Here is an 18,275-nt window from a genome sequence, read left to right as displayed (position 1 = left end):
TTGCACCGAGTTACTACCTAAAACTGCACAACATTTTCTGGAAACCAAAAAGAAATGCACTATCCAATCACGGTAACTAATAAACCAAGAGATCTTACGAAACTGTCCCTCATTCGTACCCCGAGCACTTTCACAATCGGTATTGCACCAGCTCCATCCGCGAACTCCCGTCCAATCAAACCGATCACGTTCAACGTTTTTTAATAAATCGCTACCTTGAGTAATCTCGCTGCGGAGGGCAATCCGAGAATAGTTTATACTCCACATGCAAATTAATACACCCACGCCCCCGATTAGACCCGTCCTCGTGTCTGAAAATCCGCTCGTCCAAGCGATTACCTTGCCTCTTAATCCACCGAACAATCAGCCAGATGCATCGCAGTGGCGAGTACCGAACTCATTGCGCAACGAAGTTCATTATCACCGATCCAATACCGCAGCGCGATTGAATGTGCCGGTTCCGTCGGGCAACAAAGAAAAATGGCATTTATCTACGCGCACGGCGGATAGCAGGCCGCGTACACCAACACTTTCGTTCTGATAAGGCGGCAACGGCGGTAGCGAAAAAGAAAAGAGATGATACAGGAGACCGCGGCGTTACCGCGACGCGCCTGTGTGCCTCTATTGCGATTCGTACGTGAGCCACTGTGCCGCGTGGTCGCGTGTGTGTGGCCAGAAATACGCGCCGGGACGTATTCGCTTCGGCAGTCGATCGCGACGCGAGCAGAGGAACCTGCTCAGGTGCGCGAGTGTTTTCTCGCGCTTTTCCCCGTGCGTCGAGTGCAATGCGAGCCGCGGGACCGAGTGCCTCGTAAACAGGTGCATATAGACGTGTTCCAATCTTCGTTCCAGCGATTCGCCAGCGGAGATACCTGTGCGTACGATTATCCTCGATTTCTGACGACCACCGGCGTTGTTTCGCTCTCTGTCTCTATCAGGTACCGTCCGTTCTCTGACGTTTCAGTGGAGACCACCGAACGGCAGCCGATGAACCAGGCCCCCCGCGCCACCATGCCGCAATCAACACAGAGAACGTTCGCCGGCGTGATCATCGTGATGATGCTGGTCACTGGACTGGTGGTGGCCCAGAAGTACACGGGACACCAGAGAGACCCAGACAGCTTGGTGTTTCCCGACTTCGACGACGAGAGATCGTATTCGCCCGCGAACAGGCCAGGACGTGGCAGCCAGTTATCGGTAAATCGATGCGCCTCGATAAACCTGAGAAGCGGTCCCAGCGCGCGAGAATCTCCGCGCTGCGCGGGTTAATCTCGAGGCGGCTCTCTGTTCACGAGCTCGAGGCTCGCAACACTCCCACGTTCTCCCCGTGGTAAATAGCGCAATTATCTTGCGCCACGCCGCGGATATCGCTGAGGAGCCTGCAGGATGCGCTTAAAAGCGGATAAGCCTCAAAAGCGATCTCGCCGCGTCGCGGAGGAAAGATAGTGGCGTCATTCGCACGGTTGACACGCGTCGGGACTTTTAATCGTCGGGCTGCGGTGTTTCGCAAGCACGCGAAAATCTTGCATTACGCGTTACGAGACTGGGGCCACGGTGTATACGCTCGGGTCGGCAAATTACGCGGAAGTCGGCCATCCGTGTCAGTTTCGTTGCCCCTCCTCAGTCCGGACGCTCGTTAAAGCGAGCAACAATCGAAAGGCAGGTGCCGATTCCTTTTGATCGGCGACAGACGTCGGTGTTACGACATCCTTGTTATCGAGAGCGCGTTCGTTTTCCCGTAAAGACCTGGGTGACGTCGAAGGCCGGGTAACACTAATGTCAAGGATGTAACGAGATCGAGGTGGAAACCTCGCCGTGCGCTGCTCGCTTAGAGCGCTGGTCACGATGTCCGCGATTCGATGGGATTCAATCGATTATACGTCAGCTGGCGTCTGTGCGAATTCTTGGCCGATTACCTAGCTAGCGTCTACTGAGCTCCGCGGGGCGTTCGGTCGTGAATCAGAGAAATCGGTAATTCGATAACGGAAGAGGTGGTAACGAAGGTGTCGGATACAGTTACGGGATAGCAGTGGAATCAGTGGCGCACTCAGGATTTAATCTTGGGGGAGACGAGCTGAAACGATAAAAAAATTCTTTATAAAATTATGCAAATTTATTTAAAGAATAAAATTTGAGGGGTGCCAGACCCTTGTTCCCCCTCCCTCTGGGTGCGCCATTGATTGAAATAGAAGAAAGGCGAATTTATAGTCATCGACGTTGATGGATGATCGAGGAACCGTCTGCGACTGATTCGTAGCCGAAAGACGAGAGAAATTTAGGTTACCATTAATAAAACACTCGCGCGACTCGAGCGTTGCAAGGTGAAGCCTACACTTCCGGCAAGGTCGCAGCAGCCTTCATTTCGCCGAGTTTAAGCAACTCCTATCACAATGCAATTATACCCCGTATTTATCGAGCACACTCGTATGTACCACGAGTGTTGTGTGTAACGCGATTTTGAATCACGGCTGGCGCCGGTTATTACGGCCGACCTTTGAAAGCCGCGGTTGAATTTCCGCGGAGCAAGAAGCAGCTACCTGTTCCGAGAAAGTATAATGACTGGAGACGCGACATTTCTCGATTATGCAAATCACGGTCCGCGTAATCTGTCTATCAGAATACTCGGCGTACCGTTACCGATTTCTTGTATACAGCTGTCGAAATATTTAAACCGACGCTAAACCCGTCCGACGGAATTTTATTCGCCTAAGTGGGGCAGCCGTGATTCATGGTGCCCGAAAAATCGTTTCGATCGGGCTTTCATCGGGAGGTACATTAACGCCAACAGGATAACTTCTTAGAAATCGGTTCTTCGCCTGTTCGTTCCTTTTTTCGAGCGTGATAGCGACTTGTTTGGAAACCAGTTCCAAGTCGAAGGACGCAGGTTTGAGATGTGGAAAAACGACTTTGCACGCCCGAGAGTTAGACGCCCGTGGCACTGCATGCGTTTAATGGCCATCTAAATATAGGCTCCAGGAAAGTGCAAAATTTTTACACTTCCCCGGATGATTGACCTGCGATCCGCTAGATAATCTTTTGTTTAACTTTAGTCACGCAAGCATCCGCAATGGGAGCCGGTGATTCACTGATCGATTGATATCGGGAATACCCCAATAACTTCATCGAGACATATCTCGCTCGGACATTCCCCTTTCTTCGATCAAACAAGCTTCGCTTAATCCTTTCTCTTAATCGTCAAACTCTTGCTTTCTGATTCCGCAAAAAGTTGAACTGTCCAGAACATACGCGCCTGGCTAGTTAAACAACCAATCTTCGCGTAACTCGGTAGCTCGCGATATGCATGACGAAATAGGCACAGTAATTCTTAAGCAAAGCGGATTTGAAAGCAGCCGATTACCACGTTCTTCGTAGAAGAAAATGTGTCGCTATCCGAAGACTGAATACGAAACACGCGCGACGGATGGCGATAATGCGCGAGCACGGAGAATATTCCCGATGAAAATTATCCATGATGATCTAAACTCAGTATCCACGAGTTATCGATTTGTCACTATCTCGATCAGCCGACAATCTAATCGACAATGCCGCGATACGCTGCAAAGAACTCGAATATTCCATTGATCATGTTTCCTGTATTACGAATGCCCCGTTTGTTTTTCCAGAAAGAGCTGCAATTGGCCAAAGAAATCAGCACCCTCGACTCGATGGACGAGTTTCTCACCCTCGTGAGGGGAGTGCCGAAAACCGAAAAGACCTTCATCAATAGTAAGTACGTTACTCAAATAACTTATTAGTAAACGAGATTCTCATTATGAATCTGTAGGAATTAATATCCGTAAGGAAAACCGGTTGACTGGTACGTGTCCGAGAGAAAAACATAGGCAGTCAACGCGATCTCTTATACTACAACTATATTCGATCTAGTGGGAACTAAAAGTTGTTACTTCGCAACCAAGTAATAAGTATAACATTGCATAATAAAGAATAAAAAAAAATACTGGGTACTGATCAGGAAACCGTGCAGTACTCGCTGAGACGGTGAATCCCTCGATGTTTAACGAGCAAACCATCGGAAATAAATCAACCTGCAACCGCGGCAAACATTGTTCGGCAAGATAAACCAGTTGAACCGAGCGGTATCGCCTAACAATTTCACTGTTTAAACACCGTGAGATCATTCGATAAACCATATACGCGATCTTAAAACGTAAAAGTTAGGTATAGGCAAGCGATTTCGAAAAAAATGCATGCTAAACCCTAAAAACTAAACTATCCTGACAATAATTTCTCAGGGAGAAAAAGTGAACCACTGACACTATCTAAATAAAAACAAAAGTCTAACGCGACTCGCAATGGAAAGAACCGCCTGTGTTCTCAAGCTTTCGTTTACTCGAACTCGCTTAAAAGATTCATTCTACACTTATTACTACCCTCGTGTGTGATCCAATGGATCTGATAGTTGAAAACGAACTTCTTCGCGTATTGGGGATAGAAGGTCGATTCAGAAGAGCCTTCGGTCGCCATCTCAATTCCGAGATTCTGTAGAAAGCTCTGGCCGTCCTCGAAGAAGTCCACGTGCTTGAGGAAACCCCCGAAATCGCTGGTATTTGGGGCCAGTCTGTTACTGATTTTGTTGATCTCCTCCAAATTGGGCAATCTCACTTTCGACTGGCCAAAACGTGACGCGCACTTACTTTTGCGATGCGGCTCCATGCTCGGCGGCTCGGTCAGCGTGGAATAGGCGATTTGCAATTTGCACGGACGCCTCCAAGTGTGGACGCTCGACGTCGCCAAATGGTAAGCGTCCCAAGTATCTGCGATCAAATTAAACGAGAATATTTCATTATGTACTATTAGTTTTCTAGCCTATCTTCGCCAGGCATTAGAATCCTATATGTACATTAAGACGCCTACGGTAAACGCAATTTTTGTTGGAAACAGATTTTCTAACAAACGAACAGATACCTTGAGCGTCTTATTATATAGGATGCCTGCCGGGGGATCTAGCTAGCATAACTCCCGAGGTTCAGTGGAAGCTCGAATGAATAAAACCTTAACCCTTGCCTGGTTTCCAAAATTTCCGCAAGAACTCTAGCTGCCCGTTAGCCTCGACGTACTTGACCGTGCTGGTCTCGACGACAGGGGGCCCATTCCCTTGACCGCACTCTCTCTTGATAGCTTTAACGGTTGGTGCCATTTCCTCTTTCAATTTTATTCTATTAATGCTCCGTTCGTCTCCTCTATGTTGGTCGACGAGATATCCAGCTTGAAAAGATTGCTGAGATCACCCTGACGCAGATCCCCTTCGGGTCGATTTCATTCTGATTAAAAACTGCCGCGACGTCGCGCGCCACTTCTCATGATTCTTGGAAAGACTGCTTGTTTATTTGATCGTCGGCGTTATCGTTATCGATATCCACGCTTCGGTACCGTTGCGCGCTCCAGCTCCGATACGAGATGGACCTCACCCTGCGTAAAAATCGGAATTACATCCGTGAACATGCGCTTGCTGCTCACTTTGTGCGCCTGGATGAAAGCGGTCACGCACCTCCTGCCTCTGATCCTCCTGCCGATCCAATCGAGGACCACATCCTCCAAGAGGTGGCTCTCTAAATCCGAAGCGAGACCGTCGACCAGCGCGAAATAGTTGTTCGCCAACGAAATCGCTCGCCTGTGCTCGTCCATCGTTGGATTCGCTTAGCTTCTAAAATTTAGAAAACGAGGCAACGTTGAGGGTGACAATTTTCCAATCGACGACTTCTATTTTTATATACCTGCGCATATACATGATATGTATAACACGAGACCAGGGAAACCACACCAGGTCAGGCGTCGAGGGATTTTCAGAAGGAAACGGGTCGAAAGGAAATCTTCTCGCTAATGCTGCGACTTTCACGATGGCTTACGAAACGACTAATTTTCAGGTAGAATGGGAGAGAACGAGGAACGCTCGAACGCGGAACGGCCGATTCCAGCGAAATGTATGCCGGAGTTACAGCCGGTTTCCTTGAAACTGGAAACCGATCCATCCAGCATCTACTACCCCTCGTGCACCCGCGTCAAGAGGTGCGGAGGCTGTTGCAGCCACTCGTTGCTCTCCTGCCAGCCGACGGCTTCGGAGTTTCGAAATTTCGAGGTAAGTTAACAGGGGAACCGGTCGGCGATAATCGAGTCGCCAGTGATTAACAAAATCCACTAATGATTCAAGGTGCTGGTGGTGTCGGTGGATCAGTCTGACGGATTCCACTACAGGAGCAAACAGATCGTGCCGCTGGAGGAGCACACGAAATGCATGTGCGACTGTAGAATTAAGCCGGAGGTAATTTGAGGACAGCCGATAATTGGGATCTTCCTTCTTAAACCGGTACAGCGCAGTTCGCGGTCTATGTATCGCGCCACGCCGTGCACGATTGCTTTCGCAATGTGACGCACTTTTCTGCGTGCAATCAGCAGTAGTTACGCGTTCGCAAGCTCTTACGACGCGATTCATCAGTCACGAACCCGATTAACGCCGATGTTTTATGTTTTATGTCCTTAAGCCCGGCTTTACTTTTTCAGCATTGCAACAGCAAACAATCGTACGTGGAGGAAGAGTGCCGATGCAAGTGCAACAACGTCGACGAACAAAAGAAGTGCATCAAGAACAATGATACAAAGATTTGGAATCCAGAGCAGTGTACCTGCTTCTGCAGAGAAGAGCAGGAATGCTCCACGGGGTTCTATTTCGACCAAAACACGTGCAGGTGTGAAGGGAAAGAATACGACGCCTATTAAGGGAAAAGGCAACTCTGCCTTCTCCCAATACACTCTGCACTCTCGCATCTCTTTTAAGCCACGCGCGATGCACCTCATCTTCTCTTCAATTTTCCTCTGATACCTAGGTTGTTCACATTAGTCGCGAAACTAACAATTTTTTTCCTCCTTCGCTCTTCTACGTCCATTCGCGCATATGCCCAATTAACTGATAATTATGCAGAACAGGTGTTTTCTCACCGATTTTGACGGCCTTGAAATATTTTGTCGGGGACATGATTCTGAACAACTTTTTCCTATACATGTTACCGCCGCTCGACCTTCGTTTCCGAGATATTCGCAAAAAATTGCTCCTACTACTATGTACAGTAATCGCCCGTTATGAGTCCGTTTTTTCCGCCCGTTGAGAGTCCAGCGACTATTCCCACCATTTCTTAAATGCCTGCGGACGAGAGGCGCGCGCCCGGCGCGTAAAGCATGGTAGCGAACCGATGTGAGTCGGGGTATTGACGGGAATCCCCACACACCCGATAGGTATTCTCGAAGGCACCCTCTTCCTAGCAAAAAAATTATGTTTTAGAACCAGACTCATCCTAATATCCGGCGGCGCCGGCACCGCCGAACAGTCAGGGTGTTGACGGGCATCCGCAAGTTTGTGGTTCGGATTTCCAAACTTACATCGGTTCGCTACCATGCTTTACGCGCCCCCCTCGTTAATCTAGCCCCTACCAATACTAATACTTGGGACAAATTAGAAAGTGGAATTCGTTGCATCGGAATAAATTAGCACAAGTTTTTCACAAATATCTCGAAAGCGAAGGTCGTGCGGCGATAATATGTATAAGAAAAAGTTGTTCAGAATGTTGAGTTTTACAACATATCCAAAAACAATTGGAATCGGTGAGGAAACACCTGTTCTGCATAATTACCAATTAACTTTACACATGCAAATGCGCTAACATTTTAAGGTACGTAAATAATGTCAAAGTAAAAGAGAAGGGAAGCATGCGCCGCATTCCTCACATTTATAAGCTAATCAGTACACACTGTGTTTTTGTTCAAGAGTTCTAACGCTTCTTTCACAGTACTAATGGTTGGTTGAGTTTTGGAAGTGGCGGAGTTTCTTTAAATCCTCAGTACTTAAAACTGTTTTTTAGCTGTCGACAAATACCATTATTTGGGACTCGGTTCCCACCTACGAAGGGTGCAGATTACAGTTTTGAGCAAACTCAGAAACCAGACGTGCCACCTGTAATAATTCCCTTGGACGCAGCGGATCCCAGGAGAAAGCCCAAAGAGGACCCGGAATACAAATAGGGAAACTACTAAATATAAGACTCGCAAGACAGTTATTTAATGGAGCACGCCTGTAGCTCGAACCTCCACCCTCGTGCCATTTTATTACACCACGAAACATGCAACCATAGTATTTGTGAGATAGTATTAATTCAATATCGCGGGCTTGTAAGTCAATATATTTTTACATATCAAAAGACTTTGTGATATAACGAAATACAATTATAGTTACAATACAACATCTTTATTATATTCTGTAATGCTAGTATCTAAGTTATCGTTACGTAATTAAGATAATAATAATAATCTAAGAGGAATGCTTCAACACGCATACGTTCGACTATCCTTCCAAGTGCTGAACGAAGATTTATGAATAAGTTACATGTAGTATAAAACAATGCCATTTTAACAAAGTATACGTGTCCCGTTGGTATCCATTATTTCTGCTCTATTCTTGTTTGCTCCAAGTTAGTTTGCAATTGGTCTATACTTGTTTCTCTTTGTCGTTTCTCAACGCTTTGACAATACAAAACCACTGCTTTATTGGCTTTTAAGAGAGCCCTGTAACTCTCGCTTATAGACGTGACCGATGTAGATATATCTCCTAAAAGTTCACACTGCGTTACGTAACACCCTTCGCTTTTAAGTGCCACCAAACTAGCTAATGTCCCCAAAAGAAGTTCGAGGGACTAGCCTGGCTACATAACCTCACTTCCATTTGAAACGAACGTATTCAAAAGCGTAGCACTTAAATTGCAGACTCGTTTTAAGTGACCGCAAGGAAATAGTTATCAATGCATAAAAGTAATTACAGGATAATTCGATTCACTTACGAATAGACGATGCTATCTCGTCAACTACCGATTCTTTCGTAATTTTCAAACGTTTATATGATTGCTCCATCGCAACAAGATTACGATTTAGACTTGAATATTTTTCCTGACACAGGACAGCACTTAAAAACGGTTTAAATCAACTGGAACTGTCGGTTTAGCCACGAAACGTGTGTAACGTCAATTGGCGCGAAAATATTGAAAGCAGTCGGCCATGATCGAGAAGTGATACCACGCGCGCGCACACAAGATATTGGGATTGGCTAAACTGCGGTGCGCTATGTACCCATGCATTTGCCGCTACTCAAATGCCTATAACTTCGGGAATTTTACGAATTTAAACAAATCCTTTTAATCAAGTATTCTTAAAAGGTTGAACATTCGAAAAAAGAAATAAAAAAAAATCGATATTTAGACCGGAACCTCCCCTTAAGCTTAACATGCACAAGCGATCTACTCTATCCAGCCACGTTTGTTTGGTGACGTCACGACCTCCAATCCCAATAACGTACATAAGACTTAATTATTTTAAATATTTTGCAGCATCTGTTTGTCTCAATTTTACTAAAAAACCGTGACGAAATTCGCGGTAGGAGCATTTACATGTCTCACTGTAGTGGAGCAAACGAGATTGGCGCAGTTTGTAGCATGTACATATTAAAATTCGTATAAGATTCTTTTGGAATCACCTGACCAGCAGCCTTCGAAGTGAGAATATGTAGTACGAAAAACTCGTCTACCACCTCAAGCCTGAAAAAGTAGAAATCCGGCGCCGACTTAAAAAAATTGAGAGTCGTAGTGTGGGTTTTTACTTTTTAGTGCATTTTTATTTTTCTGAAGTCTATTATCATAATTATTACTACCATTTCATCATGCATATTTGCGACGCCCGTACCAACCTGGCGCATCTTATCCGAACCGGACTCGGCGCCCTTACGTGTGCAAGTAATTTGCAACGTAGATCCTCCTCTGCATCGTTTCTTCTGTCTTTATTCTCTCTTCTCTCTGTCTGCTCCTGTGAACTTAAAGGGTGAATTAAATTTATTATTCTATTCGTCACTTTCTTGGGAAAGTTAAGCCGGCGACGATCTACTCGCGTGATCGTACGATCCACGAGTACATTGTACAAATGCCATTGCTGGGTCTTGTGACCACCGACTCGGTCAATGGTACCGCGCTTTACAGCGACCGAAATGCGGCGGCTTTTCGTCCATTTCGTAAAGAACGCGAGTGGCTGTTTTCAAGTCGATTGGATTTGTGCTTATGGGTTAAAATTATTGGTGACTAGGTAATTTTTTCACCCCCTCGGGATTTTCTTCCATAATTTTGTATTGTCATTCAAACTACGTACGCCTGCAAAGTTTCTAGTTAATTGGATACTTGGAAGTGGGTTAAAAAAATTGAGTTTCTAGATTCGAACCAAACAAACATGTATAATAGAAACAAACAGAGCATCGAAGCTGAATAAAATCGTTTTAAATGGCATTTATCTACGTGTACGGCGGGGAATAGCCCGTACACCAACATTATCGTTCTGAGAAGGCCGCAAGCCGCAATAGCGGGCGCGAAAAGCAAAAGGGAAGAAACTAAAGATTGTGGCAGTACAGCGACGCGCCTGTGTGCCCCTGTTGAGATTCGTACGTGTGCGGCCATAAATACGCGCCAGAACGTATTCGCTTCGGCAGTCGATTGCGACGCGAGCAGAGGAACCTGTTCAGGTGAGCGCGTGTTTTCTCGCGCTTTTCGACGGTCCAATCCTCGTTCCAGCAAATCGCAAGCGGAGATAGAGTAAAGACAGGTAATATGGAACATCTGATTTCAAAAGCTTGTCAAAATTAGGGGAATTTGTTTTTTTTTTAATAAAACTGACATGAAGGGACGAAGGAACTAATGCATAATCATATTTACATCGTCAAATGTATAAAAATCCAATTATTTTGCAATTATAATAAAAAAAACTGAAAACAGTGAAAATCGACCGTTCGAAAGAATGGGTCCTAATATGGAACACCTACTAAATTTGTGAAGAAAACTCAAAAATCTTTACCTTTTTTTACTAAAAATGAAGATTTAGTATGTAGAAGATGCAAATAAATAAATATACATATACGTGCCCACTGAAAGCAGCGAATACAATGGGTCTACTTTTCATTGTCATTATTTTTATTATTACCATTGCAAAATAAGCATTTCGCATCATCGTCGTCATCAGCATTATCAACTTCATCTATGTTACTCGGTATGTTCCATATTACGTACACACATGTTCCGACAAGGAATTAAGAATTATACTAAGAAGAACGTAACTTTATTGGTAAACTATTGTTGAATAATCAAGAACACACCTATTTAATGATAAATCATATCAAAATAATACTTTCTAACATACCTTCGCTACAATATTTAACTGTTTGATGCACTTTTCAGAAACTTTTACACCCCACGAAAAATATAAACGTTTCTCTTTCAGTAATGGATGCCCGACTGATACTCAATTGTCAGTATCATCGTCTATTGTGTCTAGGAATCTACTTAGTATACACGATTGCCTGAAGAGTTCGTTATTTCGTTATCAAAATTATACGAAGTACCATATCACGTGCCGTTTCATACTGCCTGCCTTTACCCTACCTGTGCATACGATTATCCTCGATTTCAGACGATCCCCACCGCTCTTTCGCTCTCTATCTCCATTAGGTATCGTCCGTTCTTCGACGTTTCAGTGAAGGTCGAACGGCAGTCGATGAACTAGCCCCCCGTGTCGCCATGCCGCGATCAACACAAAGAACGTTCGCCACCGGGATCGTCGTGACGATGCTGGTCAATGGACTAGTGATGGCCCAGAAGTACACGGGATACCAGGGTGACCCAGACGACTTGTTGTATCCCGGCTCCGATGAAGAGAAATCGAATCCTTCACCGGCGAAGAGGGTAGTACGTGGCACCCAGTTATCGGTAAATCGATGCACCTTGATAAACCTGACAACCGATCCCAGTGCGCGAGAATCTCCGACGTTGTGCGGATCAATCGCGAGGCGGTTCTCTGCCCACGTGCTCGAGGCTCGCAACACTCCCACGTTCTCCCTGTGGTAAATAGCGCCATTATCTTGTGCCATGCCGTGGAGATCGCTGAGGAGCGTCCAGGGTGCGTTTGAAAGCAAACAAGCCTCGAAACCGATCGCGCCGCGGAAGTAAGATAGAGGCGTTATTCGCAAGCCGCGATACGTTTCAAAGAACTAGAACTTTCCGTTATCATGCTTCCTGTATTAAAAATGCCGTATTGTTTTTCCAGGAAGAGCTGCAATTGATAAAAAAAATCAACACCCTCGACACGATGGACGAGTTTCGCACCCTCGTGAAGTTACCCTTCCATCGCAGTAGTAAGTACGTTACTCAAATAACTTATTAGTACGCGAGATTCTCATTATGAATCTGTAGGAATTAATATTTGTAAGGAACATCGGTTGATCGGTACGAGTATGAGAGAAAAACATAGGCAGTCAACGCGATCTCGTAGATTGCAATTTATTCGATCTAGTGGGAACTAAAAGTTGTTACTTTCCAACCAAGTAATAGGTATAACATCGCATAATACTGAATTAAAAAAAATACTGTGATGCTGATCGGGAAACCGTGCAGTACCAGCTGCCACCGTGAATCCCTCGATGTTTACAGGAAACGCAGTAAACATTGTTCGGCAAGATAAACCAGTTAACCCGAGCGGTGTCGCCTAACAATTCCATTGTTTAAACACCGTGAGATCATTCGATAAACCGTATACGCGATCTTAAAACGTAAAAGAATCTATGTTCGGCAAACTGGGACCGTAAAATGGTCTTTAAGCCCAAAATCGGTATAGGCGAGAGATTTCTAAAGAAAATCATGCTAAACCTGAAAAACTCAACTATTCTAACAATAATTTCTCCCCGAAAAGGTATCTGAGAAAAAGTGAATCACTGACACTATCTAAATAAAAAAAGAAAAAGACCAACGCGACTCGCGATGGAAGGAACCTGTGTTCTTAAGCTTTCGTTTGCTCGAACTCGCTTAAAAGATTCATTCTACACTTGTTACTACCCTCGTATATGATCCAATGGATCTGGTAGTTGAAAACGAACTTCTTCCTGTTAAGATCGTCACGATCGTCCGCGTTGATGCACGGCTTGTTAAAAACAAGCCTATTCTCCACGTATTGGGGGTTGAAGGTCGGTTTAAAAGAACTTTTGGTCGCCATCTCGATTCCGAAATTCTGTAGGAAGCTCTGGCGGTCCTCGAAGAAGTCCACGTGCTTGAGGAAACCCCCGAAATCGTTGGTATTTGGGACCAGTCTGTTACTGATTTTGTTGATCTCCTCCAAATTGGGCAATCTCACTTTCGACTGGCCAAAACGTGACGCGCACTTACTTTTGCGATGCGGCTCCATGCTCGGCGGCTCGGTCAGCGTGGAATAGGCGATTTGCAATTTGCACGGACGCCTCCAAGTGTGGACGTTCGACGTCGCCAAATGGTAAGCGTCCCAAGCATCTGCGATCGAATTAAACGAGAATATTTCATTATGTACTATTAGTTTTCTAGCCTATCTTCGCCAGGCATTAGAATCCTATATGTACATTAAGACGCCTACGGTAAACGCAATTTTTGTTGGAAACAGATGTTCTAACAAACGAACAGATACCTTGAGCGTCTTATTATATAGGATGCCTGCCGGGGGATCTAGCTAGCCTGACTCCCGAGGTTCAGTGGAAGCTCGAATGGATAAAACCTTAACCCTTGCCTCGTTTCCAAAATTTCCGCGAGAACTCTAGCTGCCCGTTAGCCTCGACGTACTTGACCGTGCTGGTCTCGACGACAGGAGGCCCATTCCCTTGACCGCACTCTCTCTTGATAGCTTTGACGGTTGGTGCCATATCCTCTTCCAATTTTATCCTATTAATGCTCCGCTCGATCTCCTCTATGTTGGCCGACGAGATATCCAGCTTGAAAAGATTGCTGAGATCACCCTCGCACAGATCGTAGAACGTATCCTCCTCCATCGCGGTGATCCCCTTCGGGTCGATTTCGTTCTGATTAAAATCTATCGCGACGTCGCGCGTCATTTCCGATGATTCTTGGAAAGCCTGCTTGTTTATTTTACCATCGGCGTTATCTTTATCGATATCCACGCTTCGGGACTCTTGTGCGCTCCGATACGAGATGGATCTTTTTCTGCGTAAAAATCGGGATTACGATCGCCGTGCTCTCCCCAAACTTCCCATCAAACCACTTCCAAAGTAGAAAATTCTTAGAATTTTATTTAAAAAAAAGTAAACGTACTAGAGTTAAAAAACTTTTTGGCTGCATTTGTACATCATTCAAAATAATAAAAAAGTATTTTTGCATAGTTTATCTGATATTACTAACTGTTGGTGGCTGTGAAGCGATAACTCTAAATACAGCCTAAAAAGTTGTTAAACTCTGACGTTTACTTTATTAAAATAAATTCCTGAAAATTAAATACTTTGGAGTGATTTGATGGAAGGCTACCCTTAAAACGAAAAAGGAATCCCGGACGATTGCTGGGCCGCGCGATTCTCACCGACTCGAGTACTTCTTTTTGTAACCGATGCCAGCGGTCGGAAGAATATCCGTGAACATATGCCTGCTGTTCACTTTGTGCGCCTGGATGAAGGCGGTCACGCACCTCCTGCCTGTGATCCTCCTGCCGAACCAATCGAGGACCACGTCCTCCGAGAGGTGGCTCTCTAAACCGGAAGCGAGACCGTCGACCAGCGCGAAATAGCTGTTCGCCAACGAAATCGCTTGCCTGTGCTCGTCCATCGTTTGGTTCGCCTAGCTTCTAAAATTTAGAAAACGAGGCAACGTTGACGGTGACAATTTTCCAATCGACGACTTCTATTTTTATATACCTGCGCATATACATGATATGTATAACACGAGACCAGAGAAACCACACCAGGTCAGGCGTCGAGGGATTTTCAGAAGGAAACGGGTCGAAAGGAAATCTTCTCGCTAATGCTGCGACTTTCACGATGGCTTACGAAACGACTAATTTTCAGGTAGAATGGGAGAGAACGAGGAACGCTCGAACGCGGAACGGCCGATTCCAGCGAAATGTATGCCGGAGTTACAGCCGGTTTCCTTGAAACTGGAAACCGATCCATCCAGCATCTACTACCCCTCGTGCACCCGCGTCAAGAGGTGCGGAGGCTGTTGCAGCCACTCGTTGCTCTCCTGCCAGCCGACGGCGTCGGAATTTCGAAATTTCGAGGTATGTCAACAGGAAAACCGGTCGACGATAATCGAGTCGCCAGTGATTAAAACATCCGCGAATGATTCAAGGTGCTGGTGCTGCCCGGTGGTCACTCTGGCGGATTGAACTACACGAGCAAGCAGATCGTGCCGTTGGAGGAGCACACGAAATGCATGTGCGACTGTAGAATTAAGGCGGAGGTAATTTGAGGACAGCCGATAATTGGGATCTTCCTTCTTAAACTGGTACAGCGCGGTCTATGCATCGCGCCTCGCCGACGCTTTCGCAATGTGACGCATTTTTCTGCGTGTTATGAGTAATAGCTACGCGTTCACAAGCTTTTACAACGTGATTCGTTACTCAAAATCCAATTAACGCTGACTTTGACTAACGTTTTATTAAGCTCCGCGTTACTTTTCCAGGATTGCAACAGCACACAATCGTACGTGCAGGAAGAGTGCAGATGCAAGTGAAACAACGGCGACGAAGAGGAGAAATGCATCAAGAACAATGACACAAATATTTAGAATCCAGAGCACCTGCTTCCCCATCGAACAGCAGTAGTGCTCCACGGGGTTCTATTTCGACCGAAACAAGTGCAGGTGTGAACAGGAAGAATTCGACGCCTATTAAGGGAAAAAGCAACTGTCTTCTCCCAATACACCCTACATTCTCACATCTCTTTTAAGACACACGCGATGCACCTTATCTTCTCTTCAATTTTCCTCTGATACCTAGGTTGTTCACTTTAGTCACGAAACTAACAATTCTGTTCCTCCTTCACTCTTCTACGTCCATTCGCGTATGTGCTCAATTAACTTTCACACGTGCAAATGCGCTAACATTTTAAGGTACGGAAATAATGTCAAAGTATAAAAGAAGGGAAGCATGTGCCGCGTTCTTCACATGTATAGGCTAATCAGTACACACTGTTTTTTTTCAAGAGTTCTAATGCTTCTTTGAAAGTGCTAACAGTTGGTTGAGTTTTGGAAGTGACGGAGTTTCTTTAAATCCTCAGTACTTAAAAATGTCTTTTCGTTGTGGATAAGTACCATTGTCTATAGCAGACCCGTCCAACTTTTGCTCTTGACTTCGAAGAGCAACTCGCGGTTGCCAGTGTAAGCAAATCCCTGGACAGGCCTAGTTTAGGGCTTCGTTCCCATCCATTAAGGTTGCAGATTACAAATTTGGGTAAACTCAGAAGCCGGACTTGCTAGCTGTAGTAATTGCCTTGGACGCGATGGATCTTAGGGGAATGCCCAAAGAGGACCCGTAATACAAATAGGGAAACTACTAAACACAAGACTCGGAAGGCAGTTATTTAATGGAGCATGCTTGTAGCTGGAACCTCCACCCTCGTGCCATTTTATTACACCACGAAACATGCAACCATAGTATTTGTGAGATAGTATTAATTCAATATCGCGGGCTTGTAAGTCAATACATTTTTACATATCAAAAGACTTTGTGATATAACGAAATACAATTACTGTTATAATACAACATATTTATTATACCCTGTATCTAAGTTATCATTACGTAATGAAGATAATAATAATAATCTAAGAGGAATGCTTAAACACGCATACGTTCAATTACCCTTCCAAGTGCTGAACGAAGATTTATGAATGAGTTACATGTAGTATAAAACAATGCCATTTTAAAAAAGTATACATGTCCTGTTTGTAGCCATTATTTCTGCTCTATTCTTGTTTGCTCCAAGTTAGTTTGCAATTGGTCTAAACTTGTTTCTCTTTGTCGTTTCTCAACGCTTTGACAATACAAAACCACTGCTTTATTGGCCTTTAAGAGAGCCCTGTAACTCTCGCTTATAGACGTGACCGATGTAGATATATCTCCTAAAAGTTCATACTGCGTTACGTAACACCCTTCGCTTTTAAGTGCCACCAAACTAGCTAATGTCCCCAAAAGAAGTTCGAGGGACTAGCCTGGCTACATAACCTCACTTCCATTTGAAACGAACGTATTCAAAAGCGTAGCACTTAAATTGCAGATTCGTTTTAAGTGACTACAAGGAAATAGTTATCGATGCATAAAAGTAATTACAGGATAATTCGTTTCACTTACGAATAGACGATGCTATCTCGTCAACTACCGATTCTTTCGAAATTTTCAAACGTTTATATGATGGCTCCATCGCAACAAGATTACGATTTAGACTTGAATATTTTTTCTGACACAGGATAGCACTTAAAAACGGTTTAAATCAACTGAAACTGTCGGTGTAGCCCAGAAACGTATGTAACACAGAATGGCGCGAAAATATTGAAATCAGTCGGCCATGATCGAGAAGTGAAGCAACGCGCGCACACAAGAGATAACTTACAGAAGACTTAATTATTTTAAATGTTTTATAGCATCTGTTTGTCTAAATGTTGCTTAAAAGCGTGGCGAAAATCGCGGTAGGAGCATTTTCATGTCTCACTGTAGTGGAGCAAACGAGATTAGCGCAGATTGTTGCCTTATTAACATATAAATGTGGATATTAAACTTCGTATAAGACTCTTTTGGATTTACCTGACCAGCAGCCTTCGAATTTAGAATATGTAATACGAAAAACTCGTCTGCCACCTCGAGCCTTAAAGGTCACACTAACGAACGGTATACTAATTACTGAATGTACAATTTAACGGTTTCACCTTGCTCACGCGTTTTTTTAAACAATCTTCCTATAAAAACTTTGTCCCCGTGACCGATTTCGTAACGCAAAACATACCCGCGACCGAGGACTGTGTATACCGTTCCACCGCCATCTGCGAATGGACGACGGAATCTCGAAAATTTTGAATAATGTCCCTAGACGTCGCCACCAGGCCGATATCGAAGAGAAATTTCACATGTATGCACGAGTCCAAGTTCCAGCGAAAACTTATTTCGTATAACACTTTTTCTGACGCAACGAAATCATTTTTCATTCCTAACCATATCTATGAGCCACCACGTTCCGTTATAGAACCGCTCCTGATCGCCAATAATCCATCGAAGCTTCCCCAGAAGTCGAAGATCGATTGCATTCATCCTACCACGCAACTGCTTATTGCAATTTCGTAATTGGAGGCTTAGCAATCATATTACTCTACAGAATTGCGGGCTCGAGTTCCATCTATCATTCCCGCGTGTAATCGATCCACGTTCAAGACTTCGAGATACAAAGAACGGTT

The 18,275-nt window shown here is 44.7% G+C and overlaps 4 protein-coding genes and 1 long non-coding RNA gene across 9 annotated transcripts; 2 read left to right on the top strand and 3 right to left on the bottom strand.

Annotated features, from left to right (window-relative positions):
- Positions 1-366: 366 nt before the first annotated feature.
- On the top strand, positions 367-16,673 carry LOC143373513 (uncharacterized). Of its 3 annotated transcripts, none has more exons than XM_076820860.1 (7): positions 367-874; positions 965-1,197; positions 3,624-3,726; positions 5,886-6,097; positions 6,170-6,280; positions 6,520-6,704; positions 15,696-16,673. In XM_076820860.1, exons 1-7 carry the CDS (start codon positions 577-579, stop codon positions 15,724-15,726), a joined length of 1,173 nt encoding a protein of 390 aa, XP_076676975.1. In that variant the 5' UTR covers positions 367-576; the 3' UTR covers positions 15,727-16,673. The 3 variants fall into 3 exon arrangements, with proteins under 3 accessions (XP_076676975.1, XP_076676976.1, XP_076676974.1); XM_076820861.1 differs by lacking the exon at positions 15,696-16,673 and adding an exon at positions 7,872-8,249 and having other exon boundaries at positions 510-874; positions 939-1,197; XM_076820859.1 differs by lacking the exon at positions 15,696-16,673 and adding an exon at positions 7,872-8,249 and having other exon boundaries at positions 511-874.
- LOC143373156 (uncharacterized) lies at positions 3,167-5,755 on the bottom strand. The gene is given in 4 exon segments (XM_076820102.1): positions 3,167-4,811; positions 5,020-5,188; positions 5,191-5,264; positions 5,430-5,755. Coding segments are annotated over 4 exon segments (924 nt in total). The 5' UTR covers positions 5,647-5,755; the 3' UTR covers positions 3,167-4,347.
- On the bottom strand, positions 8,169-9,485 carry LOC143373518 (uncharacterized). The gene is made up of 2 exons (XR_013086477.1): positions 8,844-9,485; positions 8,169-8,614 (listed from the first exon to the last, which is right to left on the bottom strand). It is a non-coding gene; the product is annotated as an uncharacterized LOC143373518 (long non-coding RNA).
- LOC143373517 (uncharacterized) lies at positions 10,506-15,689 on the top strand. The gene is made up of 6 exons (XM_076820866.1): positions 10,506-10,641; positions 11,567-11,798; positions 12,136-12,223; positions 14,900-15,111; positions 15,183-15,293; positions 15,516-15,689. Exons 2-6 carry the CDS (start codon positions 11,610-11,612, stop codon positions 15,564-15,566), a joined length of 651 nt encoding a protein of 216 aa, XP_076676981.1. The 5' UTR covers positions 10,506-10,641; positions 11,567-11,609; the 3' UTR covers positions 15,567-15,689.
- LOC143373515 (uncharacterized) lies at positions 12,353-17,940 on the bottom strand. Of its 3 annotated transcripts, none has more exons than XM_076820862.1 (4): positions 17,632-17,940; positions 14,419-14,749; positions 13,618-14,048; positions 12,353-13,367 (listed from the first exon to the last, which is right to left on the bottom strand). In XM_076820862.1, exons 2-4 carry the CDS (start codon positions 14,658-14,660, stop codon positions 12,865-12,867), a joined length of 1,176 nt encoding a protein of 391 aa, XP_076676977.1. In that variant the 5' UTR covers positions 14,661-14,749; positions 17,632-17,940; the 3' UTR covers positions 12,353-12,864. The 3 variants fall into 3 exon arrangements, with proteins under 3 accessions (XP_076676977.1, XP_076676978.1, XP_076676979.1); XM_076820863.1 differs by having other exon boundaries at positions 14,419-14,679; XM_076820864.1 differs by lacking the exon at positions 17,632-17,940 and adding an exon at positions 17,182-17,580 and having other exon boundaries at positions 14,419-14,679.
- Between the last annotated feature and the right edge of the window lie 335 nt (positions 17,941-18,275).

This window comes from Andrena cerasifolii, chromosome 9 (genome assembly GCF_050908995.1).
Source record: "Andrena cerasifolii isolate SP2316 chromosome 9, iyAndCera1_principal, whole genome shotgun sequence".
In the NCBI taxonomy this organism is placed as follows: Eukaryota; Metazoa; Arthropoda; class Insecta; order Hymenoptera; family Andrenidae; genus Andrena; species Andrena cerasifolii.
Note: the sequence above shows the minus strand (reverse complement) of the source record. Positions and strands in the feature narration are given on the sequence as shown.

Bases quoted from the DNA above. Each gene is read 5' to 3' on its own strand.
- LOC143373513 (XM_076820859.1), top strand. From the start codon at position 577: ATGATACAGGAGACCGCGGCGTTACCGCGACGCGCCTGTGTGCCTCTA. The intron at 875-964 runs GTGCGTACGATT...CTGACGTTTCAG, and splicing joins ATTCGCCAGCGGAGATACCT to TGGAGACCACCGAACGGCAG. The intron at 1,198-3,623 runs GTAAATCGATGC...TTGTTTTTCCAG, and splicing joins GACGTGGCAGCCAGTTATCG to AAAGAGCTGCAATTGGCCAA.
- LOC143373517 (XM_076820866.1), top strand. From the start codon at position 11,610: ATGCCGCGATCAACACAAAGAACGTTCGCCACCGGGATCGTCGTGACG. The intron at 15,112-15,182 runs GTATGTCAACAG...GAATGATTCAAG, and splicing joins CGGAATTTCGAAATTTCGAG to GTGCTGGTGCTGCCCGGTGG. The intron at 15,294-15,515 runs GTAATTTGAGGA...TTACTTTTCCAG, and splicing joins ACTGTAGAATTAAGGCGGAG to GATTGCAACAGCACACAATC.
- LOC143373515 (XM_076820862.1), bottom strand. From the start codon at position 14,660: ATGGACGAGCACAGGCAAGCGATTTCGTTGGCGAACAGCTATTTCGCG. The intron at 14,049-14,418 runs GTGAGAATCGCG...ATTTTTACGCAG, and splicing joins AAAAAGAAGTACTCGAGTCG to AAAAAGATCCATCTCGTATC. The intron at 13,368-13,617 runs GCAAGGGTTAAG...ATTCGATCGCAG, and splicing joins GCGGAAATTTTGGAAACGAG to ATGCTTGGGACGCTTACCAT.